Source organism: Pinus tabuliformis, chromosome 9, assembly GCF_031772625.1.
Source record: "Pinus tabuliformis cultivar Carrire ecotype Pingquan chromosome 9, CPIR1, whole genome shotgun sequence".
In the NCBI taxonomy this organism is placed as follows: domain Eukaryota; kingdom Viridiplantae; phylum Streptophyta; class Pinopsida; order Pinales; family Pinaceae; genus Pinus; species Pinus tabuliformis.
Window position 1 is genome coordinate 37,238,006 of NC_142307.1, and position 22,807 is coordinate 37,260,812.

The window sequence follows — 22,807 nt, forward strand, 5'->3', positions numbered from 1 at the left end:
GTGTTGATCTCTTTTTTCTATCTTTTTGTGAGCTAGTTTCATAACAGATCATATAGTGAATCAGGTCACCTAAGATAGGATATATCAATAGAATGTTCTTATCACCGACAAATGAAATAACAATTATTAATCAATATTTAGCTCAAAATAGGATCACACATAGCTAACACATACCACAGATTAGCGGAAGAAAAACACCATGAACTGAACCCCAAAGTCTTTCTATTATGATACAAAATGTTCCCAGCAAAGCAGCAACTCAATACCAACATTCAAGAATTACATTATCCAAAGATATTCAATAGAAACAAAATGACTTATTTATATAGAGAAAACCCTCCAAGTGGAAAATAACAGCTAGTTGGCTTGATCCTCATAAAAATAATCTTGACCATTGAAAATAACTTGATCTTCTTTTAATCTCCACCTTCGAATCTTCAATTTTGAGGAAAAATTCGAAATTTTCTTAAAATCCACTTTTATTTAATACAAAAATTAATATTTTGGATTAATTTCTTCAAAAAATTGACTTTGACTTAACCATCAAAGTCCAAGGGCTCAAATTTTCTTAAAATATCCATCTTTACCTTGGTGGGGGACCTCCAAAAATTGACTTTCCTTTGGCCCACGAATTTTTTATTATTTTTTACTTCGAGAGAAATTAATTTCTCTATAATTATTTTTCACTTAATTAATTAATTTTATGGCTTAGAATTTTTATTTCAAAAAAAATAATAATAATAATAATAATAATTAATTGACACTAGAGGGGTTTAATATTTTTTCCACCCTCAAATATTTTAGCCATGGTGTCTAAGTATGAGAGGCCATGCACTAAAATATATTATTACATCAAAATATTGCAATTACTTCAACCCTCAAAGGGGGAATACACCTTTACATAGACCCTCATGACATTACCCAATTTTGCGACACAATATGATCTAGTAAAACAATTTAATCAAATATGCTTAAATTATTCCCAAACATACTTTTACAAAGACTTTATATAACACTAAGATTCACCTACGACCTTGTCAAGAGATTCCACCCTAGCTTTGGGGTTTAAGATGGAAGAAAAACTTTGTCAATTATCTGTGTTCAGAAACACACATAATTCGGTGAGGTTGAAAAACTTTCTAGGATGAAATTCGTTGCCAAAATCAAAGGCTTACCTAGGTGTTGTTAAATAAATAGACGACTAGCATAATTTACAATATAATTTGCAGAAATTAGGTTTACAATCATACGATGTGTTGGTTGATAACTTGGAACTTTGAAAAAATTTCTTCGCATCTTTGCATTATGCTCCCTTGGACTTGTTGACAAAGTGTGGTCAACATCTAGCTCTACTTGGGGACACGTTTCGTTGAAGGAATGTAAGAATCCGGAATCTTGTATCCAAGAAAACAGAAGTCCATCAAATAGATATCCATTCAAAATCCAAATCATCATGTATATATAGAACATCTGCTGGAATAGAAAAATCTACTCTAACAAATCAAAACATAAAGACATAAAATTAAATGCAGGAAAGAAAACTAACTAATGACATAAATGAAATCCTAATTAAGAGTGTAGGGTTAGAAATAGAATACAAAGGATGCCCTATGGCATCAGATGTCATCTTTGTAGTGCAATTTGAGCATTTGTCCATTTGCTGGGAATTCTACGGGATCACCTTCCAAAGTATTTAGACAGAAAGAATTTGTTCCAGCAATTCCTCTAATAATATAAGGACCGAGCCATAAACTATCGAACTTTCCATGATTGTAGGGCTTCTCATTTCTGCGAATCCATAATAATACCATATCACCAACTTGTAAAGACCTGTTTCGAAATGATTTGTCAAATTTTTCCTTTGTTTTGACCTGTCCTTGACAAAGGTTATCGAAAGTATTCTGGTGGACCTCATGAAGTTCCATAATTTGATCTATTATTTTCTACACTGCATCTTTGTCATCTGCAAAACGTTGAAGAAGTTGATAAGCTAGTAGCTTGAGATGAACAGGTAAAGTCACCTCCAGACCATAGGCAAGCTCAAAAGGACTTTTTCTAGTAGCCCTTTTTTTTGTGATTTTGTCTGCCCATAATGCATATTTGATCTTATTGTCCCAAGACCGCTTGTTATTCCCAACTATCTTCTTGATGATGGTTATCAAATTTTCGTTACTTAACTTTGCAAGACCATTTCCTTGGGGATAATAATTCGAGGAATGAGATAGAACAATACCATACTTGAAGCAAAAAGAAGAGAACTCAAAAGAACTGAAAGCTTTGGCGTTGTTTGTTGTAATTTTGGCAAGAACACTGAAACGAGTGATAATCTGAATTTCAATAAAATCCATGACGGCCTTCTCTGTGGCATGCTTTCATGGAACGGCCTCAACCCACTTTGTGAAGTAATCTGACATAGTCAAAATCCATGAATAGCCATTACTAGAATTCTGATTAAATTTACTGACGAAATCCAACCCCCATTGCTGAATAGGGGCCTCTGCTATAACCGCTTGAAGACGTAAAGCTGTTAATTTTTGTTTTCTGATGAACAACTGGCATTCCTAACAATTTCTGACAAATTTATGCACACCTAAAAAAATGGTAGGTCGATAATATCCAGCACCCAAAATCTTGTGGGTCGTGGTTTTTGCCGCAAAATGTCCCCTAGAAAATCCTGCATGAAATTCCATGATAAGTCTCTTAGCCTCATCTTCATTTACACACCCAAGTATTATTCCATTTGGATTTCTCCATCCCAGGCCATCCTTTAAGATACAATACTTGGATGTCGTTAGCCTAAAAGCTCTTCTTTTATGAGCTACCATATGATCAGGGCGCATGAGATTTGTCAAATAATAAACAATATCCTTATACCATTCGATCTTTTCCGATTTCTGAAGCTCGAGGGAAACAGAAGCTTCAACCACTTCATTTTGGCAAACTACCTCCAATTCTTTTTCATTACTTTCTATCAACATCTAAGCCAATCCTTGTCCTTTAACAAGCTTGGTTGGTCTAATCTCAAGATCATATTCTTGAATCTTGGTCACCCATTTGGCACAAGTCCCTAAGCAATCAGTTTGAGTTAATATATCTTTGATAGTGGAGTGTGGAACAAAGGCAATGACTTTGGAATATCCCACATATGTCCTGAAATGCTTGAGGGATTTGACCAATGCATAGGCTTGCTTTTCAATAATGCTATAATTTAATTTTGAATTCTATAGGGATTTGCTCATGAAGGCAATTGGTTGTTCATGGCCTTCTTTGTTTTTCTGCAACAGGACGCCTGCTATAGTATTTTCGGATGTAAATGAAAAGACCATAAAATCCTTTGAATAGTCTAGGCTAACTAGTACATGAGCCTTATTTATAGCATCTTTAATATCCTAAAATCCCTTTTTACCTTCAGCTTTCCAAACAAATTTAGCATCCTTCTTCAATAAACATTGTATGGGCTTAGCAATTTCAGCATAGTTTGGAATGAATCTCCTAAGGAAATTTGTTTTCCCTAAAAAAGATTGAAGGGACTTAATATTATGTGGCAATGGAATCTGTTGAATAGCCTCAACCCTTTCAGGGTCAATTTTGATACCATCTTTGGAGATAATGTGACCCAGTAATTTTCCTTAAGTCACCCCAAATACAGATTTGGTGGGATTTAATGATATGCCAAATTCTCAACATTTGTCAAAAACCTGTCTAAGATGGCTTATATGAGCTTTACCATCCTTTGAAAAAACAGTGAGATCATCTTGATATATCTCAATAATCTTACCAATTAATTCCTTGAAAGCATAGTCCATAGCCCTTTGAAAAGTAGCCCCTACATTTGTTAACCCAAAAGGCATTCTGAGATATTCAAAGGTACCCCAAGGCGTGGTGAAGGTAGTCTTATGTCGGTCTTCTTCCTTAACCCAGACTTGATTATAGCTAGAAAACCCATCCAATAATGACATCATACTGGATCCAGTTATCCTTTGAAGCATATTTTCCATGTTAGGTAAAGGATAATTGTCTTTTTTACAAACCAGGTTAAGATTTATGAAATCAACACATAGTCTAATTGTATCATTTTTCTTTCTAATCATCACCAAATTTGAACACTAGGAAGAGTGTCGAGTTTGTCTGATGATACCAATATAGCAAGCATCTTTTGTAACTCTTTCTGAACAAGAGAGGCAAGCTTAGGATTGATTTGCCTAAGCTTTTTCTTAAATGGTTTAGCATCCTCATCCTTCAAGGGAATAGTATGCTCAAAACATATTTCCCATAACCCTTGAGCTCATCATAAGAGAAGGCCAAGACATCACAATATTCAATGAGCAAATCAATCAAATTTTCCTTTTCCTCCTTAGAAGTCCCTTTACCAATTTTGACAATTTTTGGGTTTTTGGGGAAACCGATATTTACTTCAATAAATTCACCAGGGTCTATCTTCTTTTCATCACCCTTTTTGGTACCATCATTTCAATCAAAGAGTTGTTCCATAGCTACAATATTCTTGGGAGTAGGGTTTTCACATCTTTACTATTAGAATCAGACCCTTATTCCTTAGAGCATGCTTGAAATTTTTCAAACTCATCCAAGTGATTAAGAAAGCGAACAATTTGTTTCTCATCATCAAACACTTGCCAATGTTCTATGCTATCTGGAACTGACGATCTAAAATTACTTCCTTTTTGGCCTTATCTTTCATATAATTATCAGATATGTGGAAGGGAGAAGCAGCTATGGCAAGTTCGTCTGCTTGACTATTTTCTTCTCTAGGAATGATCTGGAGACCAAATGCATCAAATAACTCAACAATATCCCATACAACGTTCCTGTATTTTTTAAGCCTATCACTCTTACATGAGAATATACCTTTAACCTGCTTAATGATAAGATCAAAGTCCCCTTCCAGACGCTTTCTTATCCTTTTCCGATTCTTCGGCAACAGCTTGAGCAGTGGCTAAATCAGTCGGCTTTGCACATCTAATTTCATAAGATGTATCGACACTAAAAGCTTCAAGACATTGCTCTAACAGAGACTTGTCTCGAGGCCTATAATCCTGAGTCATTTCTTTGATAATGCCATTGAATCTTTGATTAAATTCCTCAACTGTTTCATTCTCATTTTTCTTTATGTTGTTGATGGCTTTGGAAAGATACCTTCCTTCTTTCTTATCCCCATATTTCCTTTTAAATGCATTAATGAGAGCTTAAAGAGAATCAAAAGAGTTATCAGGCTTGTCCAAGTACCACTGCAATGCATCATCTTCTAATGAGAGGACAAAGAGCTTCATTTTGACATATTCATGATTGTGGGCAGCAATGTGAGCATGTCTTAGCAAGAAAGATGTGAACTTCCTGATGTGAGCATCAGTAGTAATTGCATTGTTCCCCTTAAACATAGGGATCTTATCGATACCAACATCTGGCAGATTGTGGGGTTTCCCCTTGATATTGGAAAAGTTGCAAGGCCTATAGAAATCCATGAAGTCCTGACTAATGGGATCAAGGAAAAGCAAGGGGATATCAAGGAGGGCTTCCTGTTCGAGAAAGATTAAAAGCTTATTAGAATGTAATTTTTTTAATCGAGCTCTTAGAGCCTTTTCAGCATCGAGAGCGAGGTTAACCAAGCTACCAGGATTTCTTCTAGTATAAGCTCTTGAGAATGGATGAATAAGTGGAGTTGCCACCCCAAAAGGAAACTAAGCCAAATGTCTAGGTGCTAATGTGCAAAAAGGTGAACAAGGTGATAAGGAGATTAGTGAGATATCAAAGCGCCAGAAAATGTGGCGTTTGATAAATTAAAAAGATGAAAATGATTAGAATATAAGGAAGAATGACGTTAAAGCATCGAGAACGAGATAAACTTGTCCCTAGCAACAACGCCAGAAAATGTTGTTGCCCAAAGTGTACAGGAAAGATGCGATAACGCTTAATGCGGGGGTTGTCAATCTGATCCTGGCCCTCTCCGTTCTAGTTGTCTCCCTACAGCAAACTATGGGGGGGTAGTCCCTATGAAATGTGAAGATGGAAGATTCGTTGGCAACCAACAAATCTGGGAGACACAACTGAATAGCCTAGCAACTTGGTTGAAATAGCAAGTTTAAAGGATTAGATTAGATTGACCAGTGCCTTAAATGGAGTCAATTACTTGCTTAAGATAGATTTTTACCAACTTACCGAATGAACAGTGGTTGCTTTAAAGGATGCTCCACTATCTGTTAGGATATTCCGACACATAGGATATAGTTAAGTTCAACTTGGTCTAGTATAGAGTTAGGTTAGAGTTAGGTAAAGTGTGTTTCTTTACCGTTGTACATTTTGTAACTTACAATCCGACGGTCACGATATGTAGTGATCCGACGGTTCACTCTCACCTCGGTATTACCGACACTTGATCCGTGGCTTGACACCCGATTGGTCCATGAGTTCTATTTAAAGCGCATGGAGGGTCATTGTTCGGGTAATCCGTGCATGAGAGAAGCTTATGTAAATTTTCATTCTTTGATTAATAAATTGTCTGTACCCACGTTGGGACAGGCCGTGGACTGTTTCCCTCCTTGCACTCTGAGGGTTTTAACCACGTCAAAAATACTGGTGTATTGATTTGAGATCTGGTTGTGAGCGGTGTCCTCTTGGTATTCTTTCTGAGGAACTTACCCTGTAAATTCCTACATGGTATCAGAGCTATTTGAGGGCCGCGTCCGTTGGTGATCCAAATCTGAAGCCGGTAGAACTGCATGCGGCTGTCGTTTCCTAGATCTGCTGTTTCTGACTGCTTTCGGGCCGAGAGGACTGCTCTGTTGCGTTCGGAGCATCTGTTTCAGTGAGGAACCCCTTTCGTTTCACGCGAAAAGGTTTCCGGTAGCCCTAGCTGCGTCATTTTTCAGATCGGGAGGTATACAGTGTTTTTTTTTGCAGTTTACTGTCATTTTCTCTCTGCTTATTTCGGTTTCAGTTTATTTAGCCTTTTTTTTTCCGGATCTATACCTTTCATTTCTGCGTATGCTCTTTGCCCTGCGACTCTGTGCGATCTGGGCAAATCAGAAACAGAAAGAAAGGATTTTTCTCATGCGTATGCTCTTTTCCCTGCACCTTAGTGTGATCTCGGAAAATCAGAAACATTGAGAAAAATATTTAGTTTTTCGGCTAAAAGCTAACTTTGAGATTTTTTTTTAAATTTCTAGTTTTTTGGCTAAAGCTAACTTCGAGCCGTAAGGTTCGTTTTTCCTTGGATATTCGTGTTGGGTTTTGTGTTTTGTGTTTTGTGTTTTGTAGGGGAAAAGAGTCTTCCCAAGGCAAGCACGCAAATCGAGCCCCCCCCCCTCTCTCTCTCTCTCTCTCTCTCTCTCTCTCTCTCAAATATTTTGTATAGATCAATTGGTTCAAAGACCTTTTAAGAGAGTAGAGGTCTTGGGTTCAAGTCTCCATTTTGTGGGGGCGGATTTTTTCATTCCCGCACATTCGCGCACTTTGCCGGCAACGTCAACAATTTTTTTTCAAAAAGCCATAACTTCTTCATCCGGAAGCCTTTTTCAGAGCCGTTTTTTTTAAAACCGCCTATTTTTTCGAGATCTATCCATTGGACCACTTACTTTCAGCATCTTCAGCTTCAGTTGTTTTTCAAAAAATGGAAAGTCCATGCCAAGTCATTCTTGACAGCACTAACTACTTCCAATGGGTAGCCTACATGGGAGATTTACTTAGAAGTAAAGGTCTCTTCAGAATAGCCACAGACCAAGAGAAGAAACCCAAAGATGAAGACAAGGCCGAAAAATGGGAAAATCGACAAGATCAAGCACGTGGTTTGATAGGAATGTCTGTTTCTCCTGATCTTAGATTCCACATTGCAGAAATTGAAACTCCTCATGAAGCATTAGAAAAACTTGCTAAAGTTTTTGGGATTAAAAATGAAATTAGAGCCCATCAACTTGAGAATGAGTTGCTTACTTTGGATCCTAATAATTTTTCTTGCATTGAAGATTTCTTGTCCAAATTCAAGACCCTTAGATATCTCTTGGAAGGTGTTAAAGTTAAGAAAGAAGATGGTAACCTTATTTATTCCATCCTTACTAAGTTGGGACCAGCCTACTCTGTATTTGTTTCCACTTTCCATTCTACCAGGGAAGCTTTCATTTGTCAAGGCAAAGACTACAAGCCCCCTTCCTTTGACTCCTTTTGTGATTCCTTAATAAGAGAACAAGAAAAACTCTTACACCTTGGTCTTCTTAATCTTGGAAACTCTTCCTCGAAAGCGTTAGCCGCCCAGCAGCAACCAAATTCAAAGAATCCTAAGAAGTCTTATCCTCAAAGGAATGGTCCTAAACCAACTCAGCCTCAAGATGAAAGATCATTTCAGCAATATGACAAGACCAATAAAAACAAATGGAAGAAGACTGACAGACATTGTAACTTTTGTAATCGAGATGGCCACTTAGAATCTAAATGCTTTAAGAAGATGGAAGCCTTGGAAGCCGCAATGAAGAAACATAACATCCATCTGGAGCCTACTTCAACTTCAACTTCCGGAACGGCATTTTCTGCATGTCATCGTCAATCATCTCAGTCTGGTTATGCATTAAATGTATCTTCTTCTTCTTCTCATTCTCATGAGTGGCTCATTGATTCTGGAGCCTCTTGTCACATGGCCAAAAACCAAGCCATGTTTTCTTCTTTAAATGATTGTAACACCAAAAATATATATGTTGGTGATGATAGATCTCTTAATGTTGTAGGGACTGGAACTGTTCATCTAGACAATGGTCAGTTCAATGATGTATTATGTGTTCCAAACTTATCCTGCAACCTTCTATCTGTCTATCAGATAACTCATTCAGGTGAAGGTAAAATTGTTGAATTTTCACCTCATGATGTTGTAATCAAGGATCTAAAAGATCCTAAACAGATTCTAGCTACTGGTCTTGCTGATGATTCCAAAAGGTTGTATAAGTTTCACAACTTTGGGTCATCCCATCTTCCCTCAGTATTTGTTGCTCATAATGATGAAGTGAGCAAACTTTGGCATGAGCGGTATGGTCACTTAAACTATCGCTCCCTTCAGCATCTATGTAAAGAAAACATGGTGACAGGTCTTCCTATGGTATCTTGCAAAGATGGTGTTTGTTCCGGATGTGTACTCGGAAAACATCATCGGGACAGTTTTGACAAACGTGCCTCTTGGCACGCCTCAGCCCCTTTACAGCTTGTGCACAGTGATTTATGTGGTCCTCTTCCTGTTGCTTCATTCTCTGGCTGCAAGTACTTCTTAACTTTCATTGATGATTTCTCCAGACGCACTTGGGTATACTTCTTAAAACTCAAGAGCGAAGTATTTACCACCTTTTTGGCCTTCAAAGCATTGTTGAAAAACAATCTGGACATCAAATTCTTAAGCTAAGAACTGATAATGGTGGAGAATATGTTAAAAATGCATTCATCAACTTTTGCACCGAAAATGGAATTCAAATGCAACATACTGTTCCATACACTCCACAACAAAATGGTGTAGCTGAAAGGAAAAATCGCACCTTAAAGGAAATGGCTAATTGTATGCTGCAATCTAAAGGACTCAGTCTTAGTTTTTGGGCCGAAGCAATTAATTGTGCAAATTATATAATCAATCGCACTCCTACTAAGGTTCTAGAGAATATCACTCCAGAAGAAGCTTGGAGTTCCATTAAACCAGATGTAAGTCACTTTCGTGTGTTTGGAAGTGAAGCATGGGCCCATATTCCAGATGAAAAGCATAAAGCCTTAGAACCTAAGAGTGAGAAATGTACTTTTGTTGGATATTCTGAAGATGTAAAAGGCTATAGACTTATTCCATTTAAGTCCAAAAATGTTATCATTAGAAGAGATGTAAAATTTGATGAAAATAAATCGGCCTGCGAGCCTAGTCCGGCGGATGTGCCACCTCTTCCTATCTCTTCTATCTTTGAAAACATTTCTTCTTCTGATGATGAAAGCGAGGATGATAATCCTTCCCCACCTTCTCAGGATCCTCAACTTCCAAGATGGGTCCGTGCTACTCGGGATGCAGCAGGTGATCTTGCCGGTGATCCTACAGATCAGCGACGTACACGTTCTCAGTTTGAAAGAGCCTCTTCTTTACTGGCTCAAGCTCCAGTAAATCATGATCCTGACACTTTTGCAGAAGCTTCAGGCCATCCACATTGGGAAACAGCTATGAATGAAGAATATCATTCATTGATGACAAATGATACATGGGATCTTGTTCCTCTACCAAAGGGACGCAAACTTGTTAGATGCAAATGGGTTTACAGAACCAAGTATGGACCAGATGGGAAAGTTGATAAACATAAAGCTCGTCTAGTTGCTAAGGGCTTTTCACAGGTTGAAGGCATTGACTACACTGAAACCTTCTCTCCAGTTGCCAAAATGAACTCTATCCGCCTTGTTCTTTCCCTTGCTGCCTCTTTAAAATGGGAAGTCCATCAAATGGATGTTAAATCTGCCTTCTTGCATGGTGACTTGCAGGAAGAAATCTATATGGAACAACCCATTGGCTTCATACAAACAGACTCCAGCCTCGTTTGTCGACTTAAGAAATCCCTTTATGGCCTCAAGCAAGCTCCTCGAGCTTGGTATGCCAAAATGGATAGCTTTCTTTTAGAATCTGGCTTTTCTAGGTGTCATTCTGACAATACTGTCTACACCAAGAAAGTGGGCAACTCTCTCATCATCCTTGTTCTTTATGTTGATGATCTTATTCTTACTGGTAGTGATCCCAACCTTATAAACCATGTGAAGTCCAGCCTTAAAAAGAAATTTGAAATGACAGACTTAGGACACTTACACTATTTTCTCGGTCTTCAAGTCTTGCAATCCCAAGAGGGTATTTTCCTTTCCCAGTCCAAGTATGCTTGTGATATTCTTCGTCATTTTCACATGGAAGACTGTAAGCCAGCCACTTCTCCCTTTCAGTCTGGAGTCAAACTTTCAGTCTCTTGTACTTCTCCTGAAGTTGATGCTACCTTATACCGTCAACTTGTCGGAAAACTCTTGTATTTAACCCATACTCGTCCTGATCTTTCCTTTGCTGTTGGCCTTGTTGCTCGTTTTATGCAAAACCCCCGTGAAAGTCATTGGAAAGCAGCTAAAAGAATACTTCGTTATGTTCGAGGTACAGTACAGTTTGGGATTCATTACAGTGCCAAAGCAGCTCCTCTGTTAGTTGGTTTCACTGATTCTGATTGGGCTGGTGACCTTGATGATCGGAAGTCTACTGCCGGTTATGTCTTCACTCTTGGTTCAGGACCTATTACATGGGCTTGTAAGAAACAGGCTGCCATTTCTCTTTCATCAGCAGAAGCAGAGTATCGTGGTGCCGTGGAAGCTAGTAAGGAAGCCTTGTGGCTTCGTCAGATCCTATCAGAGTTTGGCTTTGAGCAGCAGCATCCAACCACACTTTGGTGTGATAATCAAAGTGCCATTCAGCTATGCAAAGATCCAGTCCAGCATCAGCGCAGCAAACACATTGAACTACACATGCACTTCATCAGAAAGCTCATTCATGACCATGTTCTTGAAGTGCAATATTGTCCAACAGATGATCAGGTTGCAGACATCTTCACAAAGGCTCTCACAGAGGCGAAGTTCACTAAACTTCGATATATGCTTGGAGTTCAGGAAGTTGTCACTAAGGGGGGATAGGCTCTAGTGCCTCCTTCCTTCTCCTATTGTGTCATATTTGTAAATCCTTCAATCCTATCCCAAGTTGTTCTTAAGGGGGGATGTTAGGATATTCCGACACATAGGATATAGTTAAGTTCAACTTGGTCTAGTATAGAGTTAGGTTAGAGTTAGGTAAAGTGTGTTTCTTTACCGTTGTACATTTTGTAACTTACAATCCGACGGTCACGATATGTAGTGATCCGACGGTTCACTCTCACCTCGGTATTACCGACACTTGATCCGTGGCTTGACACCCGATTGGTCCATGAGTTCTATTTAAAGCGCATGGAGGGTCATTGTTCGGGTAATCCGTGCATGAGAGAAGCTTATGTAAATTTTCATTCTTTGATTAATAAATTGTCTGTACCCACGTTGGGACAGGCCGTGGACTGTTTCCCTCCTTGCACTCTGAGGGTTTTAACCACGTCAAAAATACTGGTGTATTGATTTGAGATCTGGTTGTGAGCGGTGTCCTCTTGGTATTCTTTCTGAGGAACTTACCCTGTAAATTCCTACACTATCCTATATGAAATGCAAATCCTACAATCCAGGCAAGATGCAAAATCTTGGTTTATTATAGTTTATATATATATATATAAGTTTATCCTCCCTCTTAATTGTTTTGAAGCTAGTCTCTAGAGTAGTTGTGAGAGAGAAGCCAAGGGAAGCAAGCAGAGGCTTAGTTAACGATACCTCCCCTTAAGTTGTAACTACCTGATGCCTCCAGCACTGCAGAGACTGTGGCTTTGAAGACTGCAAAGTCACCGTGTTAATCCCTAAATAGTTTCTAGACTCCTCAAGCTAGATGAGAAAGGTGGGCCTATCTCTCTATCAACCAAGCTTATGCTTGGAAGTAAATTACTTAATGCAAGAGGTTAATCCTAAGATGCAAGTGCAAGATGCGAGTGCTCTTAAGGTGGGATTATCAAAATTGTTTAAGTACCTAGTTATGATGATCTTCAATTATGAACAATAGGGCGCTTAAACAAGTAAACGAATAACAATCCCAACCACAAGAAGAAGCTCAAAACTTAACGATGCCAGAAAATTATACAAATAGACAATTACTCAATATGTCAATTAGATAAGAAAATTAGATGCCTTACAAGAGATATCCAACTTAACAATGAGCAATGAATCCACTTATCCAATGACAATATGGCAGTGAAAAATTGAGAGAGTTAAACACTTAGAGCAATTATCCAAACTTGTTAAACACTTATCAACATGATTGGAGCACTGATGTGTGTGAATGCAAGAGTGCAAATAGATGATGATTATGCAGAAATGCAATATGGATCAGCCAATAAACAAATGACTGCAGCAATAAGAAAATCACCCAAATACTCAATTAGACACTTATCCGAAATCCACAAGGCATAAGAAACAAAAGATGAATGAGATTAGATGACTTCCAACCACTTTTATCACCACTGCAAATTTTATATCAGATCTTTATGCAGTAAATATCAGCACTTAAATTATTATGACAACCCTCAAAAATTGATCAAATATGTATAGAGATATAAGTTCAATGAGTGCAAGTGACAATATAATGACAAAATATGATTACCAACGAATTATTATGCCACTATTATGAAATTTAATCACTGTTGTAGGTATTTTTATGTGGTTGTAGCAAACATATCAAATCTGAATATTACCCAACAATCCACAAAAAACCCATTTTTATGCACTTAAATTCAACTTTAGATTAATTATAAATGTCTTAGGTGATCAATTAGCAAATTTAGGCTTATTTAGAGTATGCTTAGGCCCTGAATATTTTGTTGTCATAAAATACTTCAGAATTCAAGTTTAGGACTGTGATGAAACAAAAGGGTTAGAGAGCAAACCAAAAGACCTTAAGGCCTAGTTGAAGGCTAGATTGACCTCCAATGAGTTTGGATACCTGCAAACACCAAACTAGCTCAAATAAATGCTACAAAACCAAATGTTAGCCCACTAAAATCATGCGAAAATCAAAGATGACTGAATACAAGGCTAGGACAAGGACTAGAAGATTGTAAGACCCCAAGACTAGGGCTATAAATGACAAATGGTGGGCTAGAAAGGCCAAACAAGGGCAGAGATCAAGGAAAAATGGGCAAAGGAGACCACGGCAAGGGGAGACAAGCCCCTTAGGGTTGACGTCAAACCTAGAAAGGCTGATGCTAGCGGAGAAAAGGCCCTAGGAAGGCTAGCGGCCAAGGGAACAGCCCTTTAAGGGCTATGGCTAGGTCCTAAAGAGGGGTCAAGGCCTTTTTAGGCCCACGGCTAGGGCAAACAGGTAGGTCGGGGAATTTTTAGGCCTGCGGCTAGCTAAACCAAGGAGGTCGTGGGGAAAAGAGGGCTAGAAAAGGCTAGACGGTTGAGCCTTAGGGTCTCAAAAAAAATTGAAACCCTGCAAACAAAATTTTCTCCACAAGTTTGCTGCAAAAAATGTTGGACGGCTTCCTCTTCAAGTTGGACATTTAGATTGGAAGCTAGATATTGCCTTCCTAAGCCTAGATCTGCCTCAAAACCCCATCAAAAATCCTTTGATCAACTTTGAAATTCACCTGCACAAATGAATGAAAGAATGCCCAAAACCCCAAATATATATGCAAAAAATAAAACCCCAAAAAATTATAAAACCCCAAGTGCTGCAAAACAAATGGGTTAGAGATATTTTAAAAATTATTTACAAATATACAATATTTACAAAAATTAAAATTTTTGGAGAAATAAATTTTTAGGAAAAATAAATATTAGCTGAAACCATCCTACAAAATCAAATACCATAAAGAAATCTCAAAGCCCAAACATAGTCAATTCTTCCCAACGGTTTGTGAACTTAGAGCCCAAGGGCTAGCATACTTGTAAATCTCTATTATATTCTTAAGAAAATTGTTAGATCATAAGGTGAATTAGATCACCTAAGATAGAATATATCAATAGAATGTTCTTATCGCCGATAAATGAAATAACAATTATTAATCAATATTCAACTTAAAATAAGATCACACATAGCTAACACATGCCACGGATCAGCAGAAGAAAAGCACCATGAACTGAATCTCAAAGTCTTTATATTATGATATAAAATGTTCCCATGAGAGCAGTAGCTCAATACCAGCGTTCAAAAATTACATCATCCAAAAATATTCAATAGAAGCAAAATGACTTCTTTATATAGAGAAACCCCTCCAAGTGGAAAATAATGGTTAGTTGGCTTGATCGTTGTCAAAATAATCTCGACCGTTGAAAATAACTTGATCTTTTAATCTACACCGTCAAATCTTTAATTTTGAGGAAAATTTTGAATTTTTCTTAAAACCCACTTTTAATTAATCCAAAAATTAATATTTGAGATTAATTTTCTCAAAATTTTGACTGACTTAACCACCAAGGGCTCAATTTTTCTTAAAATATTCATTTTTCCCTTGGTGGGGGACCTCAAAAATTTACTTTCCTTTGACCCATAAATTTTTTATTATTTTCCATGTGGAGAGAACTTAATTCCTCTATAATTATTTTTGACTCAAAATTAATTAATTTTTTGGCATAGGATTTTTACTTAATTTAGCCAGAAAAATTAATTAATTGACACTAGAGGGGATTAATATTTTTTCCACCCTCAAATATCTTAGCCTGTGTCTAAGTATGAGGGACCATGCACTAAAATGTATTTTTACATCAAGATATTACAATTAATTCAACCCTCAAAGGAGGAAACATGTTGATTTGGGGTAGCATCGAGTGTGCTCTAGCCATAAAAATTGGTGGAGAGGCTCAAGCACATGAGATCTCCAATACCCAGAAATGGTTTGGGCAAATTCTACCTGGTTTAAGAGATATTAAAATAATTAATATCTTAAGTCTAAACTTAAGAAAAATAAAATATTAATGGGTATTAATATAAAATTGGGTTAGAGGGTTCCAAAAAACATAGATCAAGCCAAATCTAATCTTAATCGTTGATTAGAGATGTAATTTCGGTCACTGAAGGACCAAAAGGAAAAGTATAAGAAAAGGCTTGAGGGTCAATTGGAGAACACAATGAGGGAGACCAGTTAGTTCGACTTCTGGAGCGGGGTTTGCTGAGAAATTCGAACCAATGGTCTGGATTGCAGCAAGACGTAGCAAGTATGGAACATAGAGGCAAGAACAGCAACACAAGATCAGCGCAGAGATTAGAGCAGCAAATGCAGAGGTAGTAGGACTGCACAGTCACTAGAGGGCCTGCGTGGGTGATGCAGAGAGGCCCAGTGTTGACGCAGAGGGTCAGGGAGCTGCATAGAGGCCAGCGAGTCTGACGCTGAGTCTGGGCGAGGGTGCTAGAGAATTTATCTCTATTGGGTAAGCCAATTTGGCACCCAGTTGTACTCAAGAATCGCTGATTAATAAAATCCTCCTCTGCTGCACCGGTTTTCCCACATTGGGTTTTTCCGGGGACAATTGTTTGAAAACATCTGTGTTGATGTGTTTGATTCTTGTGCATGTATTTGTTTCTGTATTATGGTGTGATGTCTGCAGTAGAATTTATTTTAATGTTTACTGAAGGGTTTTCGTAAATAACTTATTGGAAAATAAGTAGGTAAAATAAATTAGTTGTTGCAGTAACAGAATTTTCACAAATACACCTTTACATATAGATCCTCATGACATTACCCAATTCCATGACACAATATGATCCAGTATAGACAAAGTATGTTTGTAATAAAATAATTTAGCCAAATATGTTTAAATTATTCCCAAACATACTATTACAAAGACTCGATATAACACTAGGACTAACCTAAGACCTTGTCAAAAGATTCCACCCTAGCTTTGGGATTTAAGCTGGAAGAAAAACTTTGCCGATTATCCGTGTTTAGAAACACACATAATTCGGTGAGTTTAAAAAAACTTCCTAGGATGAAATTCATTGCAAAATCAGAGGCTTACCTAGGTGTTGTTACATAAATAGACAGTCATACTAGCATCATTTACAATATAACTTGCAAAAATTGGGTTTACAGTGATACAATATTATGGCTGATGACTTTGAACTTTGAACTTTGAAAAAAATTCTTCGCATCTTTGCATTATGCTCCCTTGGACTTGTTGATAGAGTGTGGTCAACATTACCTAGATAAGAGTGACTAAAGGACAACCCTATTGAGTGTTTCCATCCCCTAAGGGGAAGTAACATTTCCTCAGTCCACTATTCAATCGATAGGTGTTACGTGAAAAATGATGGCAGTGAAGGAGAGAAGGCTTCACGGCCAAGTGCCATGGTCAAAGGGACCAGCACGATGGGGACCCACATCCTGAGTGTATAGATGTGAGGAGGGAGCAATCATGAGGGAGCAATCATGGATGCATGAGTTACCAACTCAGCCTTTGTTTTTCCACCCCTCTTTTGCGCCTTTTACTTTTGTTTGATTTTTCTTTGTATTACTACTCGTAGCTCAAAGGGATAGAGTTTGCTTTGTATGATGTATAGCAGTTGTATTACCCCTTAATGATGGCGCAAATCATTGCCCATCGGGGTTGGGACATGCAAAGGTTCTTTTCATGATGTATAAAAGCAATATGGTGCTCAAGAACCAAGTGTTGGCCATTGTAATAGATCTAACCTGCAAATATATGAGAATACAAATATGCCCAGAAATAACAAGAGAGAAATAGATGAACTTCAGATCTTTATTAATATAAAAACCCTTCAGGTAGGGTAACACCATACATTCACTCCTTAAGGAAGGAGAACACTCCACAAGCCATATGCTTACCAATACAATAATCCTTGACATCCCTCAATGGGGAATCTCTAGCCTCTATATAAGCTTCATACATACAATACCATGGGTCATTACCATGGGTCTCTCAATACCATACGTCTAATACCATGGGTTTATCACATTATTGCTAAATACTTGTGGTCCCTTACATGATGTGGGTTAACCACTTTATTTATTAACTATGGCCCATCCCATTATTACATTATTCCCTTGGGTACCTCCCTCTGTACCCCATACTATCCCCCCTAGGTATACTACAGCCATAATGAGTGAGGTAGAGTTTGTATTAGGCTTTTTCCCACTTGCTAATGTGTATATCTCAGCCATCTTTTGCACTTTGATACTCTTTCTTTAATTTTGTTTATGGCCATTATATGCTCTTTCCTTTTCTTTTAGCTACATCAACCTCCCAAGGAAAAGTTTTAAGCCCTACCCAAGTATGTCGATGTATGAGTGCCAAATCTCAGAGAACCAATGGTCAATTGAACCCGAAGAATGGAGGTGGAATAAGGGCTTGTAATGTAAGATGGAAAGTGGTAAGTGTGGAACAGGGACAAATGAAACACACTATCTCAATCAAGGTTTCCAGAGTAGTGGCCCTCCTATACCCATTGGACCAGTAGCGGAGGTCCCACTAGCCTAAGATCGAAGATCAACCTTCCATTTAAGGTGAGGGAACAAGATCACGACTAAAACCCCTCCTTCCAGATCACCCCATGATTCATATCAAAAGCCCAAATACAAACAAGCATAAGCACTTGATTGCAAAATGAATAAATCGTGTTTTGATTTGCAGCCCACCTTCGGCCATGTGCTCTTGCCAAATGGGTGAGAAGGTATATGACTAATGCAAGTGACGGAGATGCAATGGCACGATGTCATCGAGGGCTATTGCCTAGCCGGTTGAATGCAAAGTGTGGGAGAAAATTTTTCTCCTATGGGTTCACCCACTTTTGGTGGGTAACATGAGCATTAGATTAGTTTCTTACATTTCATTTGCATTTTATTCTAGTCGTCTCTATTTCATTTCCTAGTTTAGTTGTGCTATTTCATTTTGATTTTGCCATTTTAGGAAGGGATAGGACTTTGATCCTATCCTCTTCCAATATTTTACATCTATTTGTGAGTTTTCTCCACATGACAAGTGTAAGATTCTAGGGTTCCCACATCATCCTAAGGGGAGTATGTGTTCCACTATTGGAGCCAGTTGTTATTCCTTATACTAATAGGGGTACACAGATATCATTACACATTTTTCACACCATTTCAAGCCCAAGGTCACAAGTTAAATCCTTATACCAAACATATGAGGCCTTGTATTAGGTGTTCTATACCTTGTATTGGGTTATACCATGGCCAGTCCCTTTAAGTTCATCTCTCCCTTGTTTCGTCTTCGATTGGATTAGAGAGCCTCGAATGCACTTACTTTAGGACTTATGGTTTTAGGGGAGCCTGTTGTTGTAGGGGTGATCACCAATGTAAGGGCTAGTCCAACCCATGTCAGGTGCACCTATGTCTTACCACATGGTTATGAGTTTATTGAGTCTATAGGTGACCTTGACTTTGGTGCAATACCCCTCAGATGTTTCTCAACCATAGTTTTAAAAACCAGAACTAGGTTCGAACCAGCTACCTATCTAACAGTGATTCAAACCCGAAACCGGATTCAATAAAACCAGAATTGGAAAAAATACATAAAATAATTATTTTTAATGAAAAAAAAAATAGATATATATATATATATATAAGATTACAAACCATGATTCCAAACCATTAGAGATAAAAATATGGAAATTCTTGTCATCTATATACCATGTAAGGTTGCATATATCAAAATGGAAATGAGTGCAATACATATCAATGATATCATTAACAAAATACATAACCAATGAGGCTCTAAATGACCTGTAGAGTCGCAAAACAAAGCTACAATGAGGCTCTAAATGGCCTCCTGAATCCAAAAACAATGTTACAACTCAAGCTAGTAGGCCACTAGCCGATGACAAACCATTGATCGACATGATCACTCATCAAATTTGTCACCACTATTACACATGTGATCATCACCAAGAGCTACATAAGCATCATCTAGCTCAAAGTTTGAGGACTCCTCAAACTCCTCTCCAACCTCAATAGCAATACTAGTAGTAGAATGAGCAACATCACTACGCCTAGTAGAACTAGAAGCATGAGTTTGTCGAGTTGCACGACTATTGCTTCCCTCACGAGTCACCATGTTCCATGTTTGATCTTGTTGGTTCACTTCCTTCAACTCTTGGTTCAACTACCAAATCTACAATGGGATCAACACCCCCAACTCCACTAGACAACTCCAAACTAGCTCCAAGATGACAAAGAACCTCCAAACTTCTTGTTGCTACTCCAAAACTCAATGTTGTTGCAGAACTGTCCAAGCTCTCATATGCACACAAACACTAGAAATCAAATGTGTGAGGCAAATAGGAGCTTACGCATCCTTTTATAAGCTTGGGGGCGCAGATCTAGAAGGGAGCCTACCATGGTTTGCTAAAAACCACCGCCAAAAACCACTTGGGATTCCCATCAACATGCCCAACCATGTGACTTCCTAAGCAGCCATTTTTTTACAAAAAATCGGCTAGTCAGGTACAAATCTGGCCAAACCAACCGCTTTGATACCAAAACCGGACAATTTGTTACCCAATCGGTCCTGACCAACCAACCAATCAAATTTGAGGGCCGGTTTGATATCTCAGGGAGCTAACCGATCGGTTTGACCGATTTTCAGTCTGACTGAACAGGTTTTTAAAACTAGGTTCTCAACATGGAAATCTCACGATTATCAACTTTTCACACTTCCCAAGACAATTATAGTTCTCATAAATGGTCCAAGAAGTCAAAAATTGAACTTTGTCCTATTATATTCAGTTTGATGATATGATGACATACCACATGGATTTGTCCAATCAGTGAAGGCATGCTCAAGTTATGGCTGGTCAACGCTGGTCCACAAGTACTACAGGTTTCCAAGTGGCAGAACAGGGGCATCATTTGGCAGTTTCTCACCTGCATTACATCAAAAATGGTCTCCATGAAGAGAGAAACAAAACCCATGTTTCAATTTCTCAGGTACCTCAAGGGCATTAGAGATCTACTAATTGGGCATGATGAGAAGGCATTGACCAGGGTGATGTGGCAGCGCACTAGACACTGAGAGCCAATAGGGCTTATGACAAGTTCAAGGCAAGTAGTACCCAAAGCAGGTGGAGCACTTGGCCAGCTCAGTAAGGCATTGCAGCTAGAGAAAAAGGTGGCAAGGTTTTTCTCATCCCATGATACATATCATTAGTTTGAAGTTAATGATGAAGTCCATATGGTAACAATGACTTGTATAAATCACTATGGGACGAGTCGTTTTGACATTGAGAGGACTGGAACCTTGAAGTTCCCTTGGTGAAAATTCAAGAAAAATTAAATATTTAATTGCTAGCCAGAAATTGCAATTATATATGGGTACCAATGCTGAGCTCATGTGGTCTTGAAGAAAAGCATTTTCTGCTCTGTAATAATGTTGGAGTGATTTGGAGTTTATTCAAATCCATGATAGGGTTTACACATACAATGAGTTGAAATAAGTTATAACAGAGGCCTTGTAGCCATTCTGAAGACTGATATCTCTGTATAAGTCCGAGAACCAAGAACAGAAATTCATTCCTTAAAGTACCTATGTTGGTGGAGCAAGGGACCATAAGCACCTAGATTACAGATTAAAAGTTGGGAGTGAAGGATATAATAGTGGAAGGGGATTCTCAAACCGTCATCATTGTGATGCAAGAAAAACCAGGCCCCTTGAATTGGAAGATAAATACCCAATAAAAAAACATTAAAAGAGGTGAGTTCAGGCTTCAAAGTAATAGAATTCCACTAGGTCGGAAGAAATGCAAAGGAAATGGCAGACCAAGTAGCCAATAACAAATGAAGAATAAGGATGAAAACAGATCTTAGAACAATTAATCAAAGAATAACGACCCCAACCAAATGATTAACAAATTCGAACAATAACAAAGACGTCAAAAACTTGGGAAACTGTTACAAAGGGGAAGATCAAGCCAAATATCACCCAATTTGAATGAATGATGAATGCAAACATTTTGGAGTAAGTAATATTCCCCCGGAGAATATTGTTGGGATTCTAATGTTTCTAACCTTTGAAATTAGTCCTAATGAGGAGGATATCTGATAATTCGTTGAGGCAGCATAAGGCCACCATATTGCAACCTCCTGTCGTTGAAATGCACCAAGCAGGGTCAATTAGACGGTCTTACATCAATGGGCATCATTTTCTTCTTTCTTGTGGCCAATCGCAGTACCTGTTTCTGTCAATTTGGCCATCGAAGCTTTGTCAATATAGTGGACAAAAACCCGGAACCATGTAAGAACAGGAGGTTCCAGAAGATACTGAGAAAAACAACAGTCGAGCTGGGAGAGCGAAAAGTGAAGGAGAAAAGAGAGATTTTACGCTGTCACTCGCCAAGAGTTTCTAGGGTGAGGAGAAATATATTCCTGACTGCAGCCCAATACAAAAAAGAAGTGCACAAATGGAACGGATGAGCCTGGACGACTTCAAACAAGCCTGTGGACTCTGACAACGTCTTTGGAAGGACCCACTGGAAATAACGTTCGACTAACAAGTAGTCTGTTCCTTTCTGATGGTTTCATAATATATTTGGCGGGACTGAGGCAAAGGGGCAAAACCAGACTCGGTGATGGACGAGCCCAATGGACTAACCAAGATAGGTAGAAGTGGACTTGGGGAATCCCAAGGCAAGTTGAAACGCCCGGCCAAGCAAACCAAAGACAGTGTCGGCTCAAGCAAGCAGAACACAAGAAGGGATCATGGGAAAAATGGAAGTAAGTCAATTCTATAATTTATAAAATTGAAGATGAACAACATGTCATTGTAATGTTTTCAGCATATACTTGTAACATGTCCGACAGTCGAATTGGATTGAAAATTTTCCACTTGTTCAGTTATAATGAAAAGCCTTTAATTCCAATGTTTAAAATTATAATCAGAACCGGAGAGTCACAATTATACCTTAAAATGAGAGAATTCATTAAAACGTGTTCTGCTTTTTGAACTTAGAATCACAGAACTCGAACGTTCGAGATTTCCTGCGTTGAACCGAAGAATTCATTTGAATATGACCTGCTTCTCGATTTTTTTAAAGTTGGAGAATTCATTTGTGCGTTCCTCCCTAAACCAAAGAATTCATTTAAATAAGTCTTTTACGTCAAGGTTTTGAAATTAAAACCAAATAACAAACTTCAATACATCCTCTTTGCGAAAAATTTCGTATGGAAACCAGAGAATC

General features: G+C 38.2%; 2 protein-coding genes across 5 annotated transcripts in view; both read right to left on the reverse strand.

Moving 5' to 3' along the window:
- LOC149147022 (DNA mismatch repair protein MutS, type 2) overlaps window positions 1-22,807 on the reverse strand; it is a 163,782-nt gene that overhangs the window by 140,678 nt on the left and 297 nt on the right. For 2 of the 4 annotated variants that reach the window (XM_089439827.1, XM_089439824.1), the window contains exon 2: window positions 22,531-22,690. The exons of 1 other annotated variant lie outside the window; for it this stretch is intronic. The gene's annotated coding sequence lies outside the window, so the exon portion shown is untranslated. Of the gene's footprint in view, window positions 1-21,638; window positions 21,809-22,530; window positions 22,691-22,807 lie in introns of all 4 variants that reach the window. One more of the 4 variants, XM_089439825.1, reaches the window with a different exon arrangement.
- LOC149147023 (uncharacterized) lies at window positions 1,944-2,348 on the reverse strand. The gene has a single exon (XM_089441689.1). The coding sequence runs from the start codon at window positions 2,346-2,348 to the stop codon at window positions 1,944-1,946; it is 405 nt and encodes a 134-aa protein (XP_089297815.1).

Coding starts and splice junctions, on each gene's coding strand:
- LOC149147023 (XM_089441689.1), bottom strand. CDS start 2,348: ATGGATTTTATTGAAATTCAGATTATCACTCGTTTCAGTGTTCTTGCC.